This window comes from Bradysia coprophila, assembly GCF_014529535.1.
Source record: "Bradysia coprophila strain Holo2 chromosome IV unlocalized genomic scaffold, BU_Bcop_v1 contig_106, whole genome shotgun sequence".
NCBI lineage: Eukaryota > Metazoa > Arthropoda > Insecta > Diptera > Sciaridae > Bradysia > Bradysia coprophila.
Window position 1 is genome coordinate 3,109,541 of NW_023503372.1, and position 19,010 is coordinate 3,128,550.

At 36.3% G+C, this 19,010-nt stretch overlaps 4 protein-coding genes across 5 annotated transcripts; 1 reads left to right on the forward strand and 3 right to left on the reverse strand.

The window, feature by feature from the left end:
- The first annotated feature begins 1,499 nt into the window (after positions 1–1,499).
- On the forward strand, positions 1,500–3,059 carry LOC119070658 (trypsin-3-like). The gene is made up of 5 exons (XM_037175089.1): positions 1,500–1,622; positions 1,677–2,258; positions 2,737–2,751; positions 2,813–2,846; positions 2,912–3,059. The coding sequence occupies exons 1-5, from the start codon at positions 1,571–1,573 to the stop codon at positions 3,009–3,011; spliced, it is 783 nt and encodes a 260-aa protein (XP_037030984.1). The 5' UTR covers positions 1,500–1,570; the 3' UTR covers positions 3,012–3,059.
- A 397-nt stretch (positions 3,060–3,456) lies between these two features.
- On the reverse strand, positions 3,457–9,048 carry LOC119070640 (beta-1,4-glucuronyltransferase 1). 2 transcript variants are annotated; one of them, XM_037175069.1, is made up of 5 exons: positions 8,522–9,048; positions 5,498–5,762; positions 4,786–5,435; positions 3,959–4,150; positions 3,457–3,847 (listed from the first exon to the last, which is right to left on the reverse strand). In XM_037175069.1, the coding sequence occupies exons 1-5, from the start codon at positions 8,528–8,530 to the stop codon at positions 3,617–3,619; spliced, it is 1,347 nt and encodes a 448-aa protein (XP_037030964.1). In that variant the 5' UTR covers positions 8,531–9,048; the 3' UTR covers positions 3,457–3,616. The 2 variants fall into 2 exon arrangements, with proteins under 2 accessions (XP_037030964.1, XP_037030963.1); XM_037175068.1 differs by lacking the exon at positions 8,522–9,048 and adding an exon at positions 7,599–7,713 and having other exon boundaries at positions 3,471–3,847.
- An 869-nt stretch (positions 9,049–9,917) lies between these two features.
- Positions 9,918–11,043, reverse strand: LOC119070627. Its single transcript, XM_037175052.1, has 4 exons — positions 10,946–11,043; positions 10,716–10,886; positions 10,245–10,652; positions 9,918–10,176 (listed from the first exon to the last, which is right to left on the reverse strand). Exons 2-4 carry the CDS (start codon positions 10,795–10,797, stop codon positions 9,971–9,973), a joined length of 696 nt encoding a protein of 231 aa, XP_037030947.1. The 5' UTR covers positions 10,798–10,886; positions 10,946–11,043; the 3' UTR covers positions 9,918–9,970.
- A 3,471-nt stretch (positions 11,044–14,514) lies between these two features.
- Positions 14,515–16,005, reverse strand: LOC119070707 (arginine kinase-like). Its single transcript, XM_037175160.1, has one exon. It carries the CDS (start codon positions 16,003–16,005, stop codon positions 14,515–14,517), a length of 1,491 nt encoding a protein of 496 aa, XP_037031055.1.
- Between the last annotated feature and the right edge of the window lie 3,005 nt (positions 16,006–19,010).

Genomic DNA, 19,010 nt, shown 5'->3' on the forward strand with positions numbered 1-19,010 from the left:
TTCTAGCATAAGTTAGAAACAACATTTTTGCTGAATAACGGGGGAAATAAGCGACGAAGTCACGATATGTTAACACTAGTTAGGAATTAGTTATTTATACAACCGTAGGCCGAGTGTGACAATACACATCGTGTCCCTAAAACAGCATTTATCATCGAGTTGTATACAACGTTTTTCGCAATGAAGGTAAAGGAAAGTCCTACTTTTCGTCACTTGTTGCGAAATAGTATGTTGTGTTACAAGTATTGTAATGTCTCATTACAATACGTGTAACACATCATGCTTTGTGCCAACCGAGAATTGAAATAGACAAGAGCACAAAAAATCATAATTTTCATTGTAAACAATCACTCTTCAAATTTGATCGATCACATTGCTTTGCATTTTCTCAAACGAATGCTGTAACAACTCATACAAATTCCATATCAACACTGCTTTGAGTGTTGTAATATCACATCAAACGGGTGCTGAAATAACTCACTTTACAACACTAAAATGAGTGCTGAAAAGAGTCGTATTTCAATTCTCGGTGGCACAAAGGTTATTACCGCACCACCACTCCAAAATTACTACTATTGTTATCGTTTCTTGGTAAAGTCTTTTTTAACTTAATGGAGTGCATTTGGCCCTGTACATTTTAAGCTAATCTATCCACATCAGTAGGCAAAATATAGAAATTTCCCGTTTCCGGTTACAATTACCAATTATTTTGTGTATTTTCGTACGCACTTCCTCCTACAATTTATGCCAATCAATCCACATCGTTGGATGTTGTTTCTTTCTATCTCTCCATAGAACAAAAAAGTCATCTAGATTTACACTTCCAGCCTTTAATGCGCGTTGGTTGTGTGAAGACGTGTGAGTTTTGTTTGTATAAGTGGTACAGCTGAAGCAAATTCTAAAGTCTAAATTTCATTGACGTTTCCTGTATAAGATTTTCAACGGCTAAATTTTAATTGAAAGAAAACCAAGGTGAAAAACTATGAGCTCTGATAAATGCATGTTACAACAAATGAAGTAAAAGATTTCGTGCTAAAGAAAAATGTATTGTTTCTGTGAAAGACTTCTCTCATTTTTGATAGATAACCTGTAATGATTTAATGTCCCGTTTTGACTTGTTCAGAATTCCGTATGTCGTAATATACCCGTGATTATGAACTTTGTTTTTCTCGATTTGTAATAAAATTTAAAAAAGGACCCGCTTTTCTTTTAACTTCCGGTTGTTTCCGCATACAGTTACATATTACGGAAAAATTTAAATCTGATAGGAGTAATGTAACAGAGACTAAACTAAATAATCAACAAGAACTGCATTACAATGAAAAACGTTTCTAGGTTCTCGAAAACTCAAGTATGAAACTTCTTCGATTGATTTTTTTCCATTGTTCAATTATATTGAACACATTACGATTAGATGGTGATACTGATAACGAAGACATGTGTACTGATAAACTGTAATTTTATTAATTGGAAATTTATCATGTTCACCGAGTTGACCCATTACGGTCAAAAACAAAAGCGACGAAAATTTTTCTGCCATTACATCCTCGGTCTCAATTAAAGATTGACCATGTTGCGCTTAACTTTGATAGTACTGTGCGGATGTATATCTTTGGCTCTGAGTAAGATTTTCCGTTTCATATTTTCGCAAAATAATCGAAATAAGAAATTTTTAGGTTTCAAACTGAACAGCAACGGTTTGAATCTAATGAGTGATGGACGTATCGTAGGAGGATATGCTGGAAATATTGAAAATTTCCCGTATCAAATATCAATGAACCATTACGGTAGCCATCGATGTGGTGGTTCTATAATCCATAAACGATACGTGCTGACAGCAGCTCACTGCACCGTTGGGGTCATATTGAATGCATTGTCCATCCGGGCTGGATCTTCGTTACGCACTTCGGGTGGAATTAATGTTGCCGTAGCAAAAATCGTTCAACATCCGAGATTCAATTCCAACACATTGGACTTTGATATTTCCATCATGTATTTGTCGTGGAACTTAGTATTCACCAGCAGTATGCACGCGATAAATTTACCAAAGCAAGGTGAAGTGTTACCAGTCGGTACGAATACTTTGATATCGGGTTGGGGTGCTATGTCCGAAACGGCTGGATCGACTCGACAATTACAGTACGTGCAAGTGCCAATTATCGATGATAATTCGTGTCAGTCGGCTTATAGGGGCTACAATGTAATAACCGGGAATATGATCTGCGCTGGATTGAATCGTATTGGTGGTAAAGACGCATGTAAGTATCTTAGGAATGGACGTTTAATCAGTGTCGGACAGGATCGGACATCGGGTTCATTTGTTCAAAATTCAAAATTTTCATACAAAAATCGAAAAGTCCCTTCAGGAATTAAACCGTCCGAGCTCATATTATGGCCAGTGCGGACCTGAATTTAATTGTTAATCCGGTCGCTTGGTTTGTGTTCAGTGACCTTTGTGAAAGTGTTGCCTTTGGCGAGTTTGAATTTCTGTTTGAAAGAAACCCCACAAATGTAGAAACTCTAGGCGAAAGTTCAATGTCTACAATCTCTCGTGTATTCTTCAGATCTCGTTGATGTGCAATCGATTTTTGTGAAAATTGTTTGTTTACGGAATCTTGGCACAGTCCAACTATTTCGTAGATTAGCAACTCAGCTTTTTAATCGGAACTCGTTTTACTATCACTTCCTCACTATAGTCGTCTAATTTTCTAATTTTTTCTTTTCAATTTGTTCCAGGTCAAGGAGATTCAGGTATGTCTCAGTTTGTCGAAAGTCATTGTTGATTATCTATAGAAAACTATCCAATTTACAGGTGGACCAATGGCTGCTCACGGAAAACTGTTTGGGTAAGTGAACAATCATTATTTAGAGATTCAACCACAAAATTTACGTTTCGTTTTCACATTTCTAGAATTATATCGTGGGGCTTTGGATGTGCCAGACCAAACTATCCGGGAGTGTACACAAAGGTGTCAGTATTTAGAGATTGGATTGATAGTATTATCCATTGAAAAAGTGCTTTCATACGAACAAGGAAATATAATTTACGACCGTGAGTACGATTGTTCGTTTGTATCAATTTTCAATGAAGAAAGACAGAACATAACAGAAAAAAGTGCCTGAGGTAAGTTTTCTAGCCCTTCGATTGTTTACCATCTTTCATCTGTTATCGATAGCAACGACGACAGAAATTTTTGATGATCTCAACACAGCTGAGACACAGCTTCCGTTCCACCAAATGAAGTCAAAGAGTTTTTATTGATCTGTTAAAAATGTGTGGACGAAAAGAAGTAACAGACTCGTTTTAATTACTTAGGGATGTGCTTGTCGTCAGTAAATGTTTACATGGTAAAAGTCAATTGAAATTGTTCGTGTTCTATTCATTGTCAAGCCTTCTACGAATTCAAAAACGTTTGGAAAGGTAGTTGCCCTAAACGACAATGAACACATTTTTCTCAAATAATTTCACATTTTATTCACGTTCACTAAAATTAAAAAATATTTTTATTTTTATTTAAATTACATTTTCGTATCGACAAATGATGAAAAATTCACAGAAATTCTTTTTTTTGTTTTATTTGATTGCAAAATTCCAATTTGAGCATAATCTAAATTCCTATTTAGCACGTCCTCGTTTCGCCGCTTTCTTCGGTTGCATCATCTTCAACGGATCTTTATGATATCTAGCAAACACTTCCCTCTTGAATATGTCCAGAATTTTACGGTTAATATTGTTCTGACGCTCTCGCCAAGCGGGTCGATTTTTCTTATTCTGCAGTCCCCAGTGACATGTGAATATGGGCGACAGAACCTGAAACTGATATCCAGCCACAAACATTTCATATGTCTGTTGTTGGACAATTGGTCGATTAGGGTTATTGAACCAGATAAATTGTAACAGATGTAACAGATGATATCGCTTCTCTGTCAAGCAACAGGTAACGTGAGAATCATTTACCTGTGTATTTCTGGTGAAGCCATAACCGAGAAAGCGTTCATCGTGCACCGGCACCAGATCGGTGCTCACATAAAATGGTTCGTACAGAAATTCGAAATTCGTTACATTGTAGCTGATGCGAGTCTCTCGTGTATTATCCAAATCAGATTCCCATTTCGAGAAATTGGTGGCAAATTGATTGTAAATGAAAACCTGATGCGGGAGGTAAATACGTTAATTATTGTTGTTCACATGCACTGAAGACAGGTAAATTTATTATAGCCGCTGATCTTAAGTTTGTACTCCTATATATTCCGATGTGTTCTTCCAAGTTAAAAAAAATTGATCCCGACACGAGCCCAACTTTTTCGGGGTGATTTTCTAACCAATTGAGCTAATTGAGCTCTTGGTATCAATTTACGATTTATCCCCTAAAGAATGAAAACGGCTCACTTCAAAGCAGGGACTATTTTTGGGAAAACATTTTCCCAAAAATAGTTTTTGGGAAAATTGGGAAAAATGCAAACATTACGCACTCATACTCGAATATGACGGCCGAGTCAAAATTTCTGAGTGTGTAACAAAAATTTATAGCGAAGAGGACAGCTTTTTACGTCCAATGTCTGGACCACCGGCTTAACGTTACTTCCGAACCACGCCGCGAAGTATGCTGACTCACTGAGGAAATTTAACTTTGTAGTGGTAGTCCAACAGGGACTTGCATGACGGCCATGATAAAAGGCGTCGTAATATGTTAGGTGTTCAACGGTTTTGTAAGTTTTACAAGAAATCATAAAAAGGTTGCGTTTAATACGCTCTGTGTTTAAATGAGAATGTGATCCACTCACCTTATGATGAAATGGCCTAGCTAGACCTTTTTTGGCCAAACGGATTAGGTCCAATTTATCTTTCGGAAATTTCACGCGATTATCTATTTCGTATGTAGGTATAACGAATGCACACTTAGCGCTTTGGCACTTGGCTGTCCGTAAAAATTTGTCCAACTTCTCGGCAAAATTCATACTCGGTATGATGTCGACATCGGTCAAAAACACAAAATCATTCTGGCATCCTTTGCGCGCTACATTCCGTAAATGATTTTGTGGATACGGATTCTTTGTTCGCCATTTCGTTGTCTCAATAGACCGATATTTCATGAGTTCGTTTAACGTTGTTTCGGGTTGAGCACAATTGAATCGAGAAAATTTTTCGTTCAGTCCATCACGAAGGTACGTCGGAGCTCGGTCCTTCGGAACGGCCAAATGAAAACTAACCGAATTTCGGATTGCTGGATAGCATTTCCGGAGATAAGTTACATATAATTGGAGCAAATAAAGTTCGTCATTTCCTGCCGCAAAAACGGCAGCTGATATTGGGCCGGAAAAATGATGAGCAACTTGAACCAACGAATACAATTTTTCCAATGAACCCTGCGTTGCCAAACACACAACATATTGTTCCGACAATTCCTTAAATCGTTCACCCGTCACAGCGAAATCTAAACAACGGACAATTATTATCGGATTCAACCTCTTGCGGTCTAGAACCAGTCAAACTAACCAAAATATTTGTACAAGCGCAACGAATCCCATCGACCGAGATGAAATTTTAAATTCAAAAATACCGGCTGGTCGGTGACATTAGTTGTGTCGGCAATTATATAGCATGGTGGCTGTGTTGGTGGTGGAACTTTCGGGATCATTGATCCGTCATTTTCCACTTCCAGTGGACAGTCATTTGAGTGTAAGAGTCGAACTGTCAGCAGGATATTCGATATGGTCAATGCCAATACGCTAGCGAGGCTCAAGTTCCACAGGCGACATATCTGAAATGAAAGATTAATTGGCTCATTTTTGCATACAATTTTTACCACCACAGCGCTAGGAGCAGTGCTGTGCTATCACACATCACTCAAAAGTAGATCGTTGTCAATGTCGTTTGAGATGTCAAATAAGCTGTCATTTTCAAGAAGCTTTGTGTTTAAAATTGTAATAGCAAAGAAGCTATACTGATAGAAGATGGGTACCGACACAGCACCGAACAAAAAGTACGAGATCCACAGTTCGCGAGATTTTTTACATTAGGGGAGATAAATCGGATACGGTAGACTGGTCTGTCTTGGCTATCATTTTTAAAATTTAAGCGCGACCTTCATACTTTCGTAATCAGTGCGCTAAAATTTCAAAAATAAACCAAAACAAACAAGCCAGACTGCCCTTTATCTAGCCTAATGGCAAAATACTCTCGAGATATTGATCATCAGCATCATCAGTTTATATATTACTTTGTGTGATAATGTCAGATCGTAATAGTAAGAAACTAACTACGCATCTGTTATCGACAGCGACAACAAAAATAAGCTCTGGGCTGGTTAATTTGCACTATTATAGTAAACTGGTATAAGTTTTAACTTAAAATTAATGAAGTAAAAGATTTTTTTAAATGAAGACTCAAGATCGGTGTCGTTTGAGGTTTCGAATATTTTTTTTCGTTCGGACAGTTAGGTGAGTCAGGTCGATGAAATTCACAGCTTCACAATGACCTCAAAATGACTTTTTCGAGTTATACTTCATTGAGATCTTCTAAAAAATTAAAAAAAATTGTGCTGAGCTTTTCACGGCTGTCCTCAACGAAGATAAAGTTTTTTGAAAATGTACCCACAAAATGACTTCAGATCTGAGTTCGGGGACCTAAATAGATATCGAAACCACTTTACTTAGTCTTCAACTAGATCCTTCCCCATAGTCGACTGCGAAGAAAACGATTTTTTCCATACAAATTTTCAAGATTATTGTTGCTTAATGACGTTTTTATATTTTTTATCGATAAAGACCGTTATTCTGAGCAAAAAATTGCTCTACAGCATATTTGTAAAATTTTTCGTTTTTTTTATGAAGCAACTATCATGTACCAAATTGTACTGAACTAGGACCCTAAGTTGACTTTATAAAACAAACGAAAAATTTTACAGACATGCCGTAGAACAATTTTTTGCTCAGAATAACGGTCTTTATCGATAAAAAATATAAAAACGTCATTAAGCAACAATAATTTTGAAAATTTGTATGGAAAAAATCGTTTTCTTCGCAGTCGACTATGGGGAAGGATCTAGTTGAAGACTAAGTAAAGTGGTTTCGATATCTATTTAGGTCCCAGAACTCAGATCTGAAGTCATTTTGTGGGTACATTTTCAAAAAACTTTATCTTCGTTGAGGACAGCCGTGTTTTCACCCGAATTAAAAGAAACCGATTCGATTCATTTTGGTCGGGTTCAGGTTTTCAATTCACTTTTGTCGGATCGGAGCGGGTTTCAAATCATTCGGGTTCTAGGGTGTCAATTAATTCTGGTCGGGTTCAGGTTCATTTTGGAAAACATCAACCCACTCAACTGATATAAGGGTTCGTTTGGCTTTTGTCCATTAAACGTATAACTCCAAAATATAATTCCATTCTGAAATGTTATGTGATTGATGCGACCTTCCGTTCTTTGTGTACTTTGGGACAATTATAAAAAAGTTGAAAAGTTGTTTCCTTTCATCGTGTTCTGGTCTCCAATAATGAAACAGTTTGAAAAAGACCCTTTCTCGGATAGAATTGAATTTAAAAATGTATGAGCGCGCTCAAATCTCATTATTATGGAAGGACACAGAGCAATAAGCACCAGTTTTATTACAACAATATCCCACAGTTTTTCACACATTTGTATAATACGCAAAGACGTATTTTCAGAATGTTATAACGAATTCCAATGATTTTATTGTGAATTCCGACAATTTATATTCGCTAAGGCTCCGCGGTGTCGTCTAATAAACGAAGAACACAGCAAAATTCATAAATTTTTTAACGAATTTCTTTATTATTGTGACATAGATAGGAACGGAACGACGGAAGTCAAAGTTGAAGATATAATACGATGAGTTGTTGTTGAATATTTAATGTGTTCTGCATGTTAAAGTGGCCAATTGATTTTAGCGACCCATTTTATGGCACAATTTAATGATTTAAATTAAATCCATCGGGGAAATGGTATACATGGACTGGGAATACTAAAGTACCGTACCTTTACTGTATGTATAGAAGAGTTAAAAACTGGCCAGTAAAAAGGAGAAGTTGATGTTTAAGGTAGGGCTAATAATTAAGTCATAAAGACGGTAAAAATATTTTTTTTAAATCGGTTTTTCGTAACTCAACGAGTGGGTAGTGCTCAGACGGCCCGTAAGTGGCTAATGGTTGGCACCCGGTGAATATACATTACACCTACATCCTTACAGCATTTTATTGACAAAGATGTTGCCAAATTATGTTTACAACAATATTCTATTCCCTGCCTAAGCCACTGACACTAAATTTGAGCCAAAATAAATATTTACGAGAATCCGCCACATTTCATCCGCAAATTTTAAACATTCCAAATGTACATTTACAAAGAGCAACAATGACAAGTTACATGATTGATCGATAAACAAAAAGTTCCGATTCCAATTTTGAATTATTAAACATGGTCGTTTGCCCTATTATTCGCTTAAAATATCACAAATTTCCACTCAATGTCAAAAGCTTTAGAATTTCGTTTAATCTACCCACCTGAATCATTGGTCTATCGAAATCGGTTTAAACAAATTATCGGATCGACCTAATTACACCACTTGTATCTCATGCAATTTTTTATCTATTTCGCACCACGTCATTGAGCTACTATTAACACAAACATCACGTACAAAAACATTTTCACTTATTTTCACTCGCTATTCAGTCAAAATGATTGGCTGGCTAGTACGTAGACCGGATAAACAAGTTGACTTTTCATTGTGTTGATGTTAATTATAATTTGCAAAAATCTATTAAAAAAAAATATTCGACGATTGAGCTGTTGCACAAAAATTATGAACTAACGTTGCACACACGCAGGCACGCCTTTTCCATCCACACTTGATTACAGTCTAAAACATTCTACGGAAAATGTTTTTGAGAAAATTCAACCGAAACTGTTTACTACTGGCACATCAAGCTCAATCTGTTTAGATATTAATCCTGTGCGTGGATACGGAAACGGTGTGTGACTTTTCGCTGTATCGTACCATTGCAAAATACAATCAACGAAATCCGAGGTGGAGGCGAATGTACCGAAGAAATTGAATTTGTATTTCGTAAAATCGATTTTCCTCTTATCATCAGCTGTTTTTCTCAAAATTTGTTATAAGGACTAATCGGAGCGCAGTTTGTGTGTGTATGTGTTTTGAATTCCATATTTCGTGTCAGCCGAGTGTATACACATCCATGCATATACCCATGCTATTGCTATACAGTAAGGAAAAGTGCACAACATCAAATGAGGGTTGCAAACAAACAAAACACAATCCTTAGTGGTGTTGGTATACTTTAGGTCCTTTAGGTATAACAGTAACTGAAAACTCTACTTCCAATATATAGCTGTTCTAAAAATGGTTTTGACTGGTTTAAGAATCCGCTGAAAGCACTAGCAGCTTTTCATTTCATTTGAAGAGATTGGTTTTTGACTTGGATAGAAAACGTTCGCACACAGGGCATTGTTCGTCACGTGAAGAGTTCGATATTTTGTTATTCTTTCAACGTCTGAAAATTGTTAAGATGAATGCAGACCCAATTATGGTTCAGGCTTTGGTTGTTGTGATAAAATCGATGATTCAATGTGGATGTGAGGTGAGGTCAAGCTCAGGTTAATTGCTCTGAAAATCTCAGATTTTCTTAGTTCTTTTTCCGAGCCATCTTACCTCTAAAAGTGTTGACTATGGCTTCCCAGCGTTAATAATGACAGGGATTGAACAAGAGGTATGACGAAATCGGAAATGATACACCAAACAGTGGATCTAAGCTTCGGAACGGTAAGCACAGAGCAATTCGTATCTATGATGGGGATGGAGTGGGGATACACATAACCGTACTATTCTTCCACTAATTTTTATTTGTCAAATGTGAGATTATTGTCAGAATACCTGGATACAGGGAGGCGTTGCTGGAAATTCGGTAAAGTCACTTGATGTTTCAATTTTCTTATCATTTTATTTTGCTTTTCTTTTTTGAATCCTCGAATGTAGAACTGCTGCTGGTCTTTCCGTCCTTTTTCGCCTTTTTAGCTGAACTGGTTTTGTAGTATTTCTCCTTCCCCTGGCCGAACTTCTTGTAATCGCCGCCCTGATGATGGTCTTCGAAAAAGTTTGATTTCTTGTTCCGTTCCTTTTTGTGATACGATTTGAAGAAACCTGCAGAGAAAGAGTCCCATTGCGATAATAAAAAAATGATTCCAATGATACCTATACGAGCGCCGTACCTTGTTCAAACTTTCGCACTTTGTGTTTGTCGGCACTCTTATGCTCACTGCCATAAACTTTATGATCGCCGTCCTCATCGAATGATGACTCATGGGCTTCGTCTTCAGTTTTCTTATCGTGACCAGCTTCTTCGTCGTATTCCTTGTTGTGGCTCTCTTTGGTATCGCTTCCTTTTTTTGCCGATGTACTATCTTTGGACGACTTATGATGCAAGCCCTTGCTCAGTTTCTTTTCTTCCGAATTGTCATGATGTTCACCATGACGAGATTTCTTACTTCCTTCGGATGAATGTCCACTCTCCGAATGCTTTTCCACTTTTACTGGTACATGTTTGGTTGCTACGGCCAAGATGTCGACATTTTTTCGTCTGAGTGTTGCTGATGGGTGTCCGATTGCACGTGGGATAGCTATTTAATGATTGATGAGTTTGTTGTAAATTTTAAAATCTTTATTTTCGGTCAAATACTCACGTAAATTGGCCGTGGGCTTCGACTCTAATGATTCCAGCACATACAGCAAGAAAATAATAGACAACTCTGCGTTGAACTTCATTGTTAGCTGACGATCACAAAGTTACTCCAATGATCATAATTAGAATCTTCGCTAAGTTCGTCCCAACTTCCGATCGACTGGCACTTGATCTTAATTTGTAAATTGTTTTTTATTAGAATCGGTCGGTGTTGTAAATCGGTTGACTTACTGGTGAGTTATGTTTGTTTTTTGCACTTTCCGTTCAATTTTATATGATTGCCAAACGCAAACAAATCAATTAGGTGCAATTGCCGACATTGTCGGTATACCGGAGAAGGGATACTATAAACAAATATGTAAATAATTCATCATAAAACTCAATTGTAGTTTCACATTGGTAAAAATTCCAAATCCAAATTCGTCATAAGACAAATTATATTCATTCCGCCAGAGAGCTGTTGAGTGACGAAATTGTGTTTTTTTCGGGGAAAAACAAAAGATTTACAAAATTCATGATTTTGGTTTTCGTTTATATCAAAATTAATTGAAATTTACCTTCAGATCTACACTGAAAATCAATTTATTGATCAGCGTGAAATCGACTTTTACACGCAGTTTTACTGAATTTTGTACGGAGCATTTTTGAGAAACAATTACATTGCTATGTTATAGACCAACGAGTAACAGACTTTGACAATTTTTTTTGTTCGGAAGATTCCAACGATATTGGGTAATTGGTCATTAGAAATGGAAATTAAGAGGCACAGGTCAATGCATTTCAAAATATCTTGTGTCCGGCATTGCCATTATGTTTTGAGTAAATAGGATTGAAGAAGTGTGGCAATGTGTATACAGCAACAGCAATGCCATTCAGTCTATCAGGTCAATTATGAAGAGGTGTTTTGTGTAAGTACTGAACTGATTTGAAAGCAACTGTCCTCTACATCTCCGTCTGTGACGGTCCTGATCGTATGCGAATGTTATTTTGGTGCTTTGAGGGTGTTTAGCTCTGAGAGATTTTTATTTTAGGTAATTGTTAATTTAAGAGTGAAGGGATCTCTTTCGAGAGACGAATGGTTAATGATCAATGGATTGAATGCAGCTAAATAGTTTTTGAGCTGAGCAAGAGTGTAAGCGACTCAATAGACGACTTATAGGCTCCGTTTAAGGTTTTTTATAATGCATGTTGAAACTACTGAAGTAAAAGATTTTCTATCAATCTGTTATACTCAATGCTATAAACTTTCGGGAGGTCATACAGTCCGCCACTTTGTTAGGTACATGGGAACACACTCTTTTCGTACAGCTTCAGAAAATACCTGTGTGAAAAGAAGTACTAGATTTGGTAAATGTAATAGTGATACTAAGTATAATACTTATATGCTTGCCTGTCTGTAAAAGTCTCGGTGATGATCATTCGATGAGACAGCTCTCAATGGCTAAATATACCATAAACACTACAAACATTTGCTGATTATTATGTCATAATAAGAATAATTGTGTTTATACATCATCAGAGTTCAACACACCACAAATTATAACACATTTCTTCACCTTGATCAGCTGTGATGCAACAGCAGAAATAAGGTTAATATGAAAAAACCAAGTTCTGGAACATTGCGTCTATTGTATTTTGAGATGAAATTTTTTACTTCAACATTTCACCGTAACACACTGCTGTAGAGGTGTTGGTGGTTTTCGATTTGCGATTATTTGATTTCGATCGAAGAAAAAAAATTTAAATAATTTACGAAAAAGAAACATTAAATCATGTAACGTACACCGCTGATTTCGAATGGCAAATTATATTGTCGTGTCCGACTGCAATGTACAGCACAGATTGACCAGAGGTATTAGATGTAATATGTGGTTTTCCAGTGGTTCGAGTATTTGTCCAGAAAAAAGGCCGTTCGGAATTTTAATGCATTTCGTCACCACAGATAATCGAGTCATTTGTGTAACGCATTGCATATTGGTGGTCGCTTGTAATTCAGTCTGGCTTCGTCGAAACACATCTACATTAATTTGCAGACATACGTCTAACCGTCTTTAGGTAGTGCATTGAACTTTTGTCAAAAGTTACCATGTCAGTGACCATTCAATAAAATGTAATGTTTTTCTTTATACTAAAAAAATTGTTCTAGCCATTGGCCATGTGTATGTCCATAGAATTAGAGGGGCAGATATTTTCAAATCTTGTTGACAAAGGAAAATCAATCCTCTGAAAGTTTCAAAACATTTCTTTTTAGACTTTTGAGGATTTTCTTAATTTTGACGATTTTTCATGAAAAGATTTTCTGGTTTTCAAATATTTTCAAAACATGTTCTAAGGATTTTTAAGTGTAGCGGAGGATTTTCTAGTTTTTCTACGATATTGTTATACTTCTCAGGCAAAGAAAAGAGTTTTTTTCCATGATTTTATGAAGGATTTCCAGTACCCTCTTTAGCAAAAAAAAAACTTCGTTTTGACGCTGTCAAAATACCACGTTATTCCTTTGTTTGTAGCTTAGAGTAATAGATCAGTGTCAAATAGCGGTTTCTTCTCTCAAAAAGTGTCAAATGAGTTGTCAATTTCACAAAGCTAACCTCAAAAGATGTTTCGTTCAATATTTCCTCTCTAGTTATAATTACTCTTGTAGAATATAATCTGTTGACTAATTTCTAAGGATTCAAAGGATTCTTTTTCCGTTGACGGAGAATTTTCTAGTTTTTCCAACCCATGCTTCACATTTAATGAACTCCCTCGGTTCACCGGTAATGAACTTTGATTAGGGTAGTGTCAGAAATCTTAACGATCCAACCAATTTCAATTGAATCATGAAGTGTACCATTGACTCTTCAATTGGGTTATCCTTGTGCAAGAACCAATCTTTTTACCTCTTTTACATAGAAATTCTTGAACAAATAATACATAGCCAATTTAGCAGATTTATTTATAGTTTCTGCCGGTAATTTATTGCAATTTTTTCATTGTTTAAAGACAGTGACATGAAAATCTGCTATGATTCATTCGTAGAAGAAGATAAGGCTTTCAGAAAAGAACGTTTAAAACAAGAAATTCTTTTAAAAACATAAAACTTGGACAGAAAATTATGTTCAGAGGAAATAAATCATATAAGTTTGTGTAAAGCCATTATGAAGATAAGGTAAAATGTATGTAACAGACTCATTTCACCTAGCCTTAAAAACGAATCAATAGAATGCAAATTCTGAAAGTAAAGCCAATTATTTACGATGTCTGTTGATGGGTGAGTATTCCATTTTTGTACATCAAGCGTAGCTGAACAATTCAGCTTGTTACTCTATAACAGTTGTTTCTACGACAGATACAAGTTCCTAATGTTATCACGAGATTACTGTCACTCTTTTGTCGGATTTTCACTCTGGACGAATGAAGACACAATTGGTTGAGGCTTAAAATCTTGGAATCATACGTCTTAGTCTTAGTGGCACAGTGACATTCACAGCCTGTGAAGCAATGGTTTTCGAACTTATATCGTAATAATGCGTATTATTGGACATTTGCTATGCGCCATCCACATCCATACACTCACCTCAAAATACGTAGAAATATTCAAGCAACTCTGTTTTTCTTACTCCAGCAAGTTCCACACGTTTCATACGTTAGTATGATTCCCTTGATACTCGGATTTACTGCTTACTGCTAATGTGCTTAAAGTGTACGTGCGCAACATTTTGTGAGAAGTGAAACTGGTGGAATTTAAGAAAACTAACCAGAGACATGATTTGTTCCGAGTTTATTTCCGAGTGACCTTACATTCCTGGAAGGTAATATCTTTATGAAGTCTTCTCCTTCTCTATTATTTCTTTAATTCCAGCCCAAAACTTCTTAATCGAATCAAATTCTGTTATTCCCAATTTTCGTTTGTTTGAAATTTCTATTGTTTCTTTGTCGGATTTTGTAGGACGAATTTCAAAATTGTGAGTGTTGATTAGTTTGTCCAATTCGCTATTCTTTGCACCCATTTGCTTTATTAGCTTTGGCAATTTGACCATCACCGATGCACGGATCGTATTACCCAAATTTGTTGGACAGAGAGACACGAATCCGAGCGTATCGTTTGCATCTCTCTGGAATGTGAGCCCGTTCGCAACAGCTTCAAGTGCCCGTACCAATCGTCCGTAAATATCACTGATTTTGCTTCCACTTTCCATTGAAATGAATCTCAAATGGTCTTCCTCGTTGATCCAAACGAAAAACGTTTCATTATCGTTTATATACACAGCCCGACCTTTCGGCCAATGTTCTGTAGCTCCGACTGATTCGAGAAATTTATCACCGAACTCAAGAATATAATTTTTGTCGATCAATTCCTTTTTCTTTGCAGGGTCCACAGTTTCCAATCCATACCAGTGGCCTTTAATTTCGTCAGCGGTTAAGTTCTTCTCGAAAACCTGCTGTATATTTGAGCACAATGTCGTGAGTTCATTTTCGTTCATCTTTGGGACTAGTGGTTGCTTGTCAACATTTCGAACGCAACGTATTCTGGTCCAACAAATGTATGTGCTTGTTGTATCGATGTTATCGAGAGTTGTTGGATTACCCCAATCTAAACCTGGATGACGTTCACTGGCCGTGTCGTATCCATGATAGGCTTTGATAATTGGTTTAAATAAATCTTCAAATTTGTTATAAGCCTCTGCGTCTGTTGCGTAGACACCTATCGCAGACTCTGGGAAATCTAATCCACTGCAAATACAATCAATGAATGAAGTTGTGTGGCCAGAAGACCCAACAGTCACTTTCTTGTAGTTGTTATAGATTGTATCGTTTAAATGAGCGCGTAACAGAGATTTATGGGAGGGATTGCTTAAAAAGGCCTTGATCTTATTAGACATTTTGATGTCGTCGCTTTGATCTTCTCGAGTGCTCGCAATTTTCTTCGAATCCTTTTTCCATTGATGGCCTTCTGCTATTTGACTATGTCGAGCAGAAAGTCGTGGATGTCCCTTATCACCAAGAAAATCTAGTGTGTCAAAGTTGGTGCCGATCTTATCGAATACGGTTAAATGGGCTGGGTCCAATTTTCCCTTGGTCTTCAGTTCACGCAGTATCACACCCATTGCATTTAGGTCGTCCTTCAGTTTGGCGTACTCTGTTACGCTGGGAACGCTATCGGTAATGCGGTCTTGAATAAATTTGATGGACGACTTGGGCCGATTTTCTTTCAGTTCGTACAACTTCAAAAACGTCCGGGACAAAGCTTCAACCGCTCCAGATTCTTGTAAATATTTACGGAATTCTTCACGATCGTAATTCACGGTCATGTTTAAGTTGTGGTATGGAAGTTTATCTTAAAAGAAAATTTTACGAAAAAATTTCTTGACGAAGAATTTTGTGTGATCTGTATCGTCCAAATTTCGATTGACTGATGATGAGACTACTTCGTTGAAAGTCAACCGGCCGATTGAATGGTTGACGACTGCAAACACGTACATTACATCCGTGTTTCAAAACTTGTATTTTTCATGCCTTGGGCATAAATTACAGAATTTTTCTCGTAATTTAGGCCCTCAGCCTCAAAATTTTGGTTTTAATCGACGAAGAATGAAAATCATGAGGTTAGATTCGTAGATGGGCAACATTGGGGTAATGAGATGGGAGTAATTCTCAATAGAATTTTATTCTTCGTTACTGCAATAACTTCCCTAATTCTTATCAGAATTTCAAATTTTTTGTTTTATTCGACGAAGGTTGAAATTCTTGAGGTTGAGTTCGTAGATGGATAATGATAGAACAACGAGATGGGAGAAATACTACACTGGCGCTTTTCCTTGTTACTGCGATAACTTCCATAATTTTTGTCAGATTTTCAAAATTTTAGTTTTAATTGACAGAGAATGGTATTCATGAGGTTAAGTTCGTAGATGGGCAATATTGAAGTAGTGAGATGGGGGTAATTGTAAACAGAACTTTTTTTCCTTCTTATGTGGTTCTTATTCATGTGGTTAACTTCGAAGATTGGACCATGAATCTAAGAACGAAGACAATTTTTGCAGTAAATTGAATTCTTAAAAGAATTTTTCCCTGCTTATGAAATATTTGAACGAATTCTCGCACGCATTTCATTTATTTAAAAAGGTGGTCAAGAAATACCGAAATTCGCTACCTTTTCAGCGGTTTTTAGTAGACAATATAAGATGCTCATATTAGGACCCCTAAATTTTAGGAGTAAAACATCGTTCGCTGAACCTTCAACTCTTTGTTGGTTCAGAAAATTAAATTGAATTTGGGTAAAATAAAGCATAAAACGGCTGGTGTTTTCTAAACACGGTCTACCAGTAAAACCCCGTGCATAATAGAGCGTATCGTGCTGTCCAACTAAATTCGTAGAAAGTTCTGTTTACCAAAATTCTCTTTTCTTTCCATGCATTTATAAAGATAACACTGCTCATATTGCACTGTACATCCTCCGTTTCCTCCATTTTGTTTCTATACTTTTGTACGGAGGATACATTTTTTGCTATATGAAGATTATACCACGGTCAGGGTAGTTTACCAATGGAAGAAGAAATGCACAATTAATGGCGTAACAAGTACACATCGGTTTTTCGTCTGACTATAATTAGGTGATCTTAAAAACACCAGCTTATTTCAAATTAGTGAGAAAACAAAGACTGGAATTATTGAAAAATTAGGGCAGTCAAGGAACCTGACCCACCGAAGAGATGTGGCTTAGTTTGAGGAAAAATTCGACATATTTCAGTAGTTAATAAAATTATATATGATAGATCCTCTCTGTAGATGTTACCAAAATGGTGTGACGTCTCACTGTTGAAAGTATCATGTCGAACTAGATTCTACCTGTTGGGTTTTTTAGATCCATTGACTCCTTGAACTTCTCAATAGCTTTTGTAATAATAATGATTTATTTAATCAATCAAGTGTAATTTAGATGATAAAAATTTCAGTTTGTTTAGTTTCAACGAAAATCTTCGAAAAGTTCTGTAAATATCGACAACTTCATTTTCTACTAGATAATAAAATGTTCCGGTTAAAAAATGTCATAACACTTCAATAAACATTAAACTGTGTGAAATACGGCGCTCGCTTCGCTCTGGTCGCAAACTACCAATCCGTGCATTTTTACCTCGTTTTTTTTAACAAGTCAAAATGAAATAACAAAACAAAATCTATGGAAATAAATAAAAAATATTCATTTAGCAACAACAGCTAGATCGTTAGGCCGAATCTATCCTGGAATCTAACCTCTATTCTTCATCAAACATTTTTTTAATTGATTGAGATTGAGAATTAGTCCGGTCATGGTGTTAACAAAGACCAGAAAGCCTTCTTTTGGAAACTGCTCAGAGATTGTCGAACCAATACCACCCATTTTCGAACTTGACCTAAGGATTTCATCATTTCATCAAATAATTCCCTTGACTGAAAGTCAAGGGTCTTACGCCAGAAAATACCATAAAATGTTTGTAACCTAACAATGTGATAAAAATTTTGTCATCACGATAACTTTTGATGATTTTTTTTTTAATCGACGAGGAATGGGATTCCTGAGGTTAAGTTCGAAGATGGGCCATGTCGGGATAAGGTTCTGGAAACTATTCCCGAAAAAGAGGATTTTACTCTGTTAATAATTGATAATTTAATGTGTTATTCCAGTAACTGGAGAAATAGTGTCGAAATAGTGAGGTTCCCAAAATTATCCATTTGACATTTGGATGGTCAAGATGTGCTATGTGTGATCAACTATTCGAAAGTTCTGCCAGAAAATATAAATACATTAAATGAACAAAATAATTGATTTGATATTTGATAATGATATTTGATAATTAACAAGCAACATATATCTAAAATTACATATACACACTACACAGTAAGTATAAAAAGACAATCATATCTAACATTAGACAACTCCGACGAGTAAAGTTTGCACAAGTCGCTGTATCTTATTGCAATATTAGACAGCTCTGACGAGTAAGAAGTTTGCGACAAGAGGAAACCTAACATTAGACAACTCTGACGAGTGTGAAGTTTGCGTAATTCACACGAGTTGCGGGAACTTATTGCAATATTAGACAAATTAATTTATCATAAAACTATGCTGTGGTCATGAGTCGGTTGCCAACCTTTTGACGCGATGTTTCTTATTCCAAATTGTTGGATTATTATTTTTTATCATAAAACTATGTTGTGGTCATGAGTCGGTTGTCTGTACGATATTATCGTCCTAAACGATAATATCGACCAGGGTGATATTATCGCCCAACTAAACTTTGAAATATTGAACTTTTTATCCAAATCAGAATAATTT

Coding starts and splice junctions, on each gene's coding strand:
- LOC119070640 (XM_037175068.1), bottom strand. CDS start 7,637: ATGTGTGAAAAACTGTGGGATATTGTTGTAATAAAACTG. Junction 4,151..4,785: donor CTAGGCCATTTCATCATAAG/GTGAGTGGATCA, acceptor CTCCCGCATCAG/GTTTTCATTTACAATCAATT. Junction 3,848..3,958: donor GCTTCACCAGAAATACACAG/GTAAATGATTCT, acceptor GTCCAACAACAG/ACATATGAAATGTTTGTGGC.
- LOC119070707 (XM_037175160.1), bottom strand. CDS start 16,005: ATGACCGTGAATTACGATCGTGAAGAATTCCGTAAATATTTACAAGAA.
- LOC119070627 (XM_037175052.1), bottom strand. CDS start 10,797: ATGAAGTTCAACGCAGAGTTGTCTATTATTTTCTTGCTGTATGTGCTG. Junction 10,653..10,715: donor GAAGCCCACGGCCAATTTAC/GTGAGTATTTGA, acceptor ATCATTAAATAG/CTATCCCACGTGCAATCGGA. Junction 10,177..10,244: donor AGTGCGAAAGTTTGAACAAG/GTACGGCGCTCG, acceptor CTTTCTCTGCAG/GTTTCTTCAAATCGTATCAC.
- LOC119070658 (XM_037175089.1), top strand. CDS start 1,571: ATGTTGCGCTTAACTTTGATAGTACTGTGCGGATGTATATCTTTGGCT. Junction 1,623..1,676: donor ATGTATATCTTTGGCTCTGA/GTAAGATTTTCC, acceptor AGAAATTTTTAG/GTTTCAAACTGAACAGCAAC. Junction 2,847..2,911: donor GCTCACGGAAAACTGTTTGG/GTAAGTGAACAA, acceptor TCACATTTCTAG/AATTATATCGTGGGGCTTTG.